Source organism: Grammomys surdaster, unplaced genomic scaffold, assembly GCF_004785775.1.
Source record: "Grammomys surdaster isolate TR1022 unplaced genomic scaffold, NIH_TR_1.0 233, whole genome shotgun sequence".
NCBI lineage: Eukaryota > Metazoa > Chordata > Mammalia > Rodentia > Muridae > Grammomys > Grammomys surdaster.
Genome location: NW_021604678.1, coordinates 6,665,027 through 6,673,343, shown reverse-complemented (window position 1 = coordinate 6,673,343; position 8,317 = coordinate 6,665,027). Strand labels below are relative to the sequence as shown.

The window sequence follows — 8,317 nt, the reverse complement described above, 5'->3', positions numbered from 1 at the left end:
AAGACCTGTGATTAAAGCATAACATTAATCTGGTTCATAACTTTAAGGGCAATGAAATTCCATCTGTCTTTGAACCTTATGAATGATACTTTTTCAGTCTATGTATAGACTTGTGACTCACCCTCCTCATTTACAGCTCTTTGTTGTATTTTATTACACATCCTCCAGCCAGTGCAACAAATCTCAAGAAAGCTATCCTGCCATTTAAAGGCAGAGGTTTATTTACATTCCTCATGGTGCAAATATGCTACATAATTCTGTAAAACTTTGAAGTGGTTACCAAAGAAACATAGCCAGAGCTTCTGTAGTATTTTTGATGCTCTTAAAATATTACCAATGGGTGTGCCTGCACCAGATTGTACCCGTAACATCAACCATGAATCAACTGTGAACATGCTGGACATTATACAATGGAATAGAATTCCATCTTGTTACCAACCAGAGCCATTGTGTATCCAACCCAAGAAAGCCTAAGCTCCATGTGATCTTAAAGAAACTGATAACAGAGACACAGGTAAAAATTTTTATTCACTACTATGGGGAGGTGTGACTTTGGATCCAGCCAGTCAGTGACATAAATAAGGTTGAGCAAAAAGATTGAAGCTAGAAAGTGTTGGTGTGTGCATTTGTATATTTATATGTGTGTAAGGCTTCTTGGAACAGTGCCACAAACCTGGACATCAGTGAAAAGTATCACTGCAGTCCTTTGAAATTTCCATGAAGAGTACAATGTGGGTAATTATACGAGGATGCTCTAAATCGCTCTTTCCATCTCATGCACTCACATGCCCGCCAAACATGAAGCGTTCGCCTTCTCCCTTCCAAAGTGATGGTTGTTGAACTTATTTTTAGTGTCATTTGATAAGCCTTTGTGCTCGCAGAGAGACATCCCACTGACCCGGCCACTGGTCATTGTCTATACCAGTTCACATCAAAGCAGGCGCGCTTTGTCAGGTTTCCAGTCGAATATCCATTTCGCATCTGAAGTACAGTATCGAAAGTGACTAGATTATCTGAGCTATTTCCTTCAGCTGCTGCCACCTTCCTCCCCCACCGTGTTTCTCACGCTAACATAATTTGGCATCGTTGACGTGACATGATGGTGATATTTCTAAAAATTTATAGTATGTATATTGTCAATCCTTTCTGATGGCGCCCTCCTGATTTTAATTTATAAACTGAAGGAAAGAGGTCTTTTTCCCAGGTTCAATCACAACCAAGGTGCGGTGCTCCTCAATTTCTAAGTAACATGCATACAGTGATAGGTCATTCAATGTCAAAAGGCATAAAAAAGATGAGCAAAATCTTCACAGGCTGCTGCTTGCTGTTGCCTTTAATTATATTAATTAAACTTTGAGATTTTCATGCAAAGAGAGTTGCTGGCTTGTGACGCTGAAGAGCCCTTGGAGACTTGAAGGAAGAAAAAACCCTGAGCGGAAGCTTTGTGGTTACAGCTTCCTTAAATTAAAAGCCAAACAAACACCTAGGTGTGTTTACAGATATTAATTCTTTATGCACTGCTAAATCCCAAACACTGAGAAAGCGGAATCTACCAGGCTGTGGACAAAGTCTCAAATCACAAGTCCTTATGCTGCACTCCAGGTCTTTGGTTGGAGGCGGTCTTCCTGTTGGATTAACGCTCTATTAATTCTCTTGTCTCAAGTGCATAATGAAAGAAAGGTGTCTTGGGAAACTAAAGGGCAAAATCCTGCACGCATCCAGTACCTTGAGGCATCTTGTCTACATTTTGTCATGCGTGTGCACTTTCAGTGTAACAGTGACAAGATTTTCTAGTCAGAAATTTCCTGTAAGGCACAAAGTAATGGAGGACTTGGAAAGGCTTTGCTATCTGACATAGCTACGAGGCAGTGGACTCCATTATCTGTTTAGCCTGGTAAGAAATTTCATATTTTGCTTGTAGCTAAAGATCTTGCCAAACAAAAGCGTACGCGCCATGCATCCATGTCAGAAGCACCAGTTTCCATTGCAAACCTGCGTGGCTGGTGGATTTGCAGTCCTGGCTTTGGTATCATTACATCATCGATGTGTCTGCTTTGTCCTCTTATACAGGCAAATGAGCTCTGCATAAACCATAGCATGCAAATTAACATTCCTTGGGATTTTCAGTGTCGTGAATCACGGGCTATCGCCGATGACTTTCATCACCTCTCATGTCGATGGCAGAATAAGTGTTCGAAAATGTTTAGTGCACAGATAGCAGAAGGCAGAGGAAACATTTCCTGACAGAGAGAAAATGGGCTGTTGTCCCAAGAACTTCTGAGATGCACTGGACTGTCCATTCTGTTGGAAATCAGCATCATGAAAATACACTGTCTTCTTATCTTCTCAGTCTTCGTGCTCCTGTCTTATTGATGTGGAACCCGGGAGAAGTTTATGCATCGGCCCTGAGGAAAGAAGGAATCCATGGTGAAATAAGGAAGCAGTTGTTTGAAAGTCAAGGATCAATCTACCTTCCATAGCAAGATGTAGCTGATGACACTCAAGCTTAGAACAATGTCCAAATCAGTCACAAAGTCGTATTATTTTCCCTAGCCCAAGACAGTATGGCACAGATTTTATTTTATTTATTGTGTACAGAAAGTTTACTTATTTGATGGTATGCTAAAATCCATGTAGAAAAAAATCAACATGGGATTAAAACATTGTAAGTGGAGAGTGTGGCACCGCTGTCATAGAAATCAAACTATCAATAACATCACCTTATGCATTTCTATGATGAAGTAAATTGGATAGATTTTCCTATGCAATTTGGTGATTCTAAAATGTATATATGAGGAGCATATTAAAGAGGGCATTAGAGCAAAGGACAAGGGAAGCCGAGATTGGGCAGAGACTCTCTTTGTGCTGTACCTTAGATTCTAGATCACATCCTAGGTTGCTGACCTACTTCTCACACCACTGTAGATACTGTTTTCTCAAATTAAGACTATTTACTTGAGTTACATATTTTTAAAGAGTACTTGCCAGTCCAGTTTCTAAAAACATTAGTGAAGATATATTGTTTCATAAAATAACCACTAACTCAATAGTTATTTGAAAACAAAATTTCCAATTGTTGATAAAGACTCTCCCTTCCCCCTTTCCTAGAATACTATTGACTTGTGACATGTGACATGTGTCCAGAGTCCTCCACTGGCCAAATCTAGCCCACTCTCTCCTAGTTTAGGCCAGAATCATCATGCAATTAAGATTTCCATTTGCTATTACATCTGTTCTCAAAAGCTCCTCATGTTAGAGTTTCCTGTAACGTGGGTGCTTATTTGGAACACATAAAACAGGGGAAAATTAAAAAAAACTTCAAAAATACTGTGGAAGAAGAGAAGTTAGAACATAAAAAGTTGGGTTTCGTCTATTTTGCTTTGGAACACAATTGCTCAACAAATTTAGGAATTCCAGACATTTTTGAAAGCAGAAAACCATAAAGACTGAAAAGAATTAGAATTTTAAACAACTTTTGCTAAAAGGCAATTGTCCATCCAAGTTTTGTGTTCTACATAATTTTGGAAGCAACAATATTTCTAAAAATACTAATATTATTAGTTTGTGCCTATTATCTGAATCAAGTGGCATAAGTTTTAGATAATAATACATAACATATCATAAATCATTATTGTTACTATGAGCACATAATTTAATTTTCTTGGTTTTTGAATTTGTGAGCCAATAGTTTTCTAACTAATTTTCTGGATTTGGGATCACCCTCTACCTATGCATAAAATCCACATATACTATTCTGAGTCCTTGGGCAATGCCCATATTGCATATTTATGCATTAACACAATTAACTTGAATTGATGACCTACAAATGACTGAGTCATGTTTGAGTGATAACAACACTTGTCAATAAACATTGAATTATATTAATGTCATAACACTTTATTACTTTCAACATGAATTATGAATATATTTCTTTCTTTTGCTTTGGGGATGTACAACTCCTTGAAAGCAAGGGAAGTATGATTTAATTTATTCATTTTGCATGGGAAAGTATTAGAGGCAGAATTTTCTAAATATTTAAAGAAACTAAATCTAGAGAGAACAAACACAAATTTACTAGTGACTTTAGGCCTATATGCAAGTATTTTACAGTACATTTCATTATAAATTCATTGTGATAATTCAAATGTTGCATTATAAATTCAATGTGATAACTCAGATATTAAGCTGTTGATCTTTCTCAATAAACTAAAATCAATTAGGCAAATTAACTCCAAGCCAGACCATTCCCAACCAACCTAAAATAAATGATTCCTAGCATGTAAGAAAGGTGTTTCTGTGTTGATAACTGACATCATATTATACACTCTTCCTAGGTCAGTATTACTCATCTAATAAAAGGTATAATTTTAAAAGAATAAAACTGTCATTCCTTTAAAGCATACTGTTTTATGCTGCCTTATATTGAACACATTATCTAATTACTGAGTGTCTATTGCAAGGAAACAATTCAATTGCTGTTTAAGTGGAAGTATAAATTGGCAAAGTCTATATGGCAGGCGACTGTGCAAAATGGTCTGAAAACACTACTTTATCTTGGGACAACTACCACCACTCCTCTAGTCTTATGCTGAGACTCCAAATCAATAAAATTGCTAGGCAGATGCTAAACTATCCACCATAGGATTTTTGTAATAGGAAAACTATAAAATCAATTTATACTTCTCAATAATTCAGAAAATAAATTATGATTTACCTAACTCAATATCATGTGGCCAATAAATAAAAATCTTTAAAAGATGAAGAAAAATGGTAGTGAAAACAGGATGCCAATTTTTTATATATACATGATCATAACTGCAAATATGTGTCTGGAAAGTAAAAGACTAGCAGATTACCCACCATCTGGGAGGAGTGGGGCTGTCCACAACATCTTACTTTTCATTATTACACTTTCTGTATACTTGTATATTTAACTACTTTAAAAGAAATATTGACTTTTCAAAGAATTAATTCTGTGCCCCAAAATAAGTTCCCTTATAATTAAAATTCTTTACAATACTATTTGTTTACTGGTTGATAAAAGTCACCCCAGATGTCTATTCATGTTTTCTTGTGGGAATTGCCATTAATTGTTCTGTCGGAGATTTCCAGCATTTGGTGGATTCTTTCTCTTGTCTGGGTTGCATCTGAGAGTTAACATCCAGATGAACCTGTCAGAATTGCAGGTCAGCTTAGGGGTGCGAGTGTACAGAATCAGCGGATTGACTGGTAAATCTGGGAATCTACACTCAACATTTTCCGTAAACGTATGATCTATAGTTAGCACTGTAATTCCTACAACCTAGAGTCTTCTTTTCTTCACCCCCTCCTCTGCCTCTATGAGGGTGCTCCCCCACCCACCTACCCACTCCAGCTTTAGTGGGCTAGCATTCCCTACACTGTGTCATTGAGCCTCCACAGGACCAAGGGGATCCTCTCCCATTGTTTCCATATAAGGCCATCCTCTGTTACATATCCACTTGGAGCCATGGGTCCCCCACCATGTGTACTCTTTGGTTGGTGGTTTAGTCCCTGGGAGCTCTGGGAGGTCTGGTTGGTTGATATTGTTGTTCTTCCTATGGGGTTGCAAATCCCTTCAGCTCCTTTGAGACTGTAATCCTTATGCATCAAACTTTCTAGTCACATTGCTAATTAAGGCATGTGTTTCTTTATTCAATTAATAATATAAACTATCCAAAGGTACATAGTAAACTAGCTTAAGAATCCTTTCTTTATATACAAATGACAAAACTCTTTGAGGAGGAGGCACTAAGGGAAAGTATTTCTCTCCATCAGTGGTGTTTTCATTCTGTAGTTCATGTGGAATCTACATGTACCCAGAAGCCATTAGGGTCTGAGTGTTACATGTAAAGGTCTCAAACACAATTCCACCCAAGGCTTGAAAAGTCAATACTGTAAGGTTTTTTTCCTGTACTAAAACTTTGATGACTAATCATATAGAAATTTAACTAGACCTTATGTTATTTTATTTTTATAGACCTTATAAATGTCTTCAAAGATCTCCAATATTACAATATTATCTCTATAATTTTTAATAACAAAAAGAGTATGTGTGACCAATGGGCATATAAGAAGAAGACTAAGTTTGGGATAATTACTATTTGTGACGATGATATTAAAGAATCAGTTCACTTGGAGCCGGAATGAAGGTTAGGCTAAGGTTACATGCTTCCCTTTTGTTACACAAAGACAATAATATATTTTAGTCTTTTTCTTCTGCCTAGCTTGTAAGGAGCTCTTCCTAGGCAGGGTCATTTAAATAACAAGTTGTCATTACAGTACATCTTCCGATATAATTGAACTTGAGTTTGTCTCATAATCATTGTTTTATTTTTATTCTGCTGAACCTTGAGAGTGTTTTCTCTCAGTGCTTGTTTAGAAATAGTGTAGGGTTAGGCAAATGTAAATTAGTGCACACTTCTTTATTCTTACACTTCCCAATCACAAAACTATTCTAATGCACCTTAACCTTTACAATCCTCCAACAAAAGATCTCTTTAACCTCTGACTTGTACTCCGTCACATCCACTTTTCCTTGTTCATTCTGGAGGCCTTTAATGAAGTACCAAACAGATAGTACTATGTGGATGCCAAATGATGACTTATTTGAACTGAACCTGAATTACAAAGAAACAGATAATGTGAACTTGACATTTAGACTCGGAAATGCTAAAGCCATGCTATTCTTCTGTGAAAATAAATCTGCTGATTCTGAAGACTGAACATGGACTCATTTTACTGAACTCTAGGAAACAGTGTGCCCCATACAAATCATCATAAACTAAAAATAGAGCTAGGCTGGTGATGCACACTTGCAATCCAGATCTTGGAGGTAGAACAGAAAGATCACGAGTTCAAGGTCAACATCGAACAGATACACCAGTTCTACAGATGTCTAGGGTATATGACACTGCTTCAAAGGCTAATCTGGAAATGTAGTAACATTCTCAGCTTGCCTTTTAAAGCAGAGTCCACGTGAAGTTTTATTCTATTACAAATTTTTACCATAAGAAGGAGCAGAATATACCAAGCAAGAATAAAATACCAATGGTAACAAGGCTGAACTCACAGTCAGACCTGACAGCTTTAACTGTACTCATGTGGCAATTCAGACAATAACTAGAAATCTCATAAGTAGGAATCTATCTTATTGTTGCTTTCCCAGGTATCATTATTAGCAATGCCACTTCTCTTGGGCTTCACAATAAATAAGAAATCTAATAGAAAAATATCAGAAACATTACTGTTCTATAGCAAGCTAAAGCAACAGAGGAAAACAGGAGATCAACGGGAACCAGCATGTTTGCTGTGGGAGATACGGATCTTTCCAAGTGTTTAAAACCCGATTCCACCTCTATTTTTACTGTGGTCAGTAACAGCAGCATTAACCAGAGCAGACATCATGTTTCCTATCTCTGAAGCATTAGGATTCCACTAGCATCAGTGCACACATGGACCCTTTACTAGCTATCTGCACAGAGTATATTTCACTGCTGTAACCATAACAGGATTATGCTTGCCTCATAAACATCCATTGACAAGCCAACGCAAACAACTGCACTTTAGCTCAGACTTTTCAAACACGGGGAGCTGATTTATTTTTATCTCCATTTGTAAAAGGCATCCCTAGATCTCCATGCACAGGGCAATAGTAAACACCATCTCAAATTATAAATGTTTTAAAAGAATCAAACAAACAAAACCACAAATACACAACCACATGGACATAGAGAACATAGCCGGAAAGTTCGGGAAGACACTATTGTTAGGGGTCCAGAGAACACAAGAGGCCTTTTGAATATCAATTTCCTATAGTAACTGGTGATACAACATTGAATAAAAGTCTATACTCCTTCCCCATTTATAGACTCTTAACTAGAGACAACTGCCTAAAACCGAAAGATTTTGAGCTGAAATACAATTCTACACAGTTTTCTAACTGAAGTTCAACCTATATATGTCCATCTAATATAGACCATAATTATACGTTACTAAAGGAATTGCTGAGTTTGCCTAAAGAACTGTCTCTTCATTCTGTCATGGTACCTGCAAAATTGTTGTAATTCTATAAATATAAGTAACACTTTGGAAATACTTTATTTGACAGTTTTGAAATTTAAGCATATAATTGGCAGTGAATGAAACATCTAAACCATTGGTAATAAGAAATGAGACGATCCTTCTAAGATAGTAATTACAACAGAAGATGTGTGTGTGTGTGTGTGTGTGTGTGTGTGTGTGTATGAGAGAGAGAGAGAGAGAGAGAGAGAGAGAGAGAGAGAGAGAGAGAGAGAGA

The 8,317-nt window shown here is 37.0% G+C and overlaps 1 protein-coding gene across 2 annotated transcripts in view; it reads right to left on the bottom strand.

Moving 5' to 3' along the window:
* Positions 1–509: 509 nt before the first annotated feature.
* Positions 510–8,317, bottom strand: part of Antxr2 (ANTXR cell adhesion molecule 2) — a 132,910-nt gene continuing 125,102 nt past the window's right edge. For both annotated transcript variants that reach the window (XM_028773658.1, XM_028773659.1), the window contains one exon: positions 510–2,405. In XM_028773658.1, coding sequence (XP_028629491.1) covers positions 2,367–2,405 — 39 coding nt within the window. In that variant the 3' untranslated portion in view covers positions 510–2,366. The remainder of the gene's footprint in view (positions 2,406–8,317) is intronic.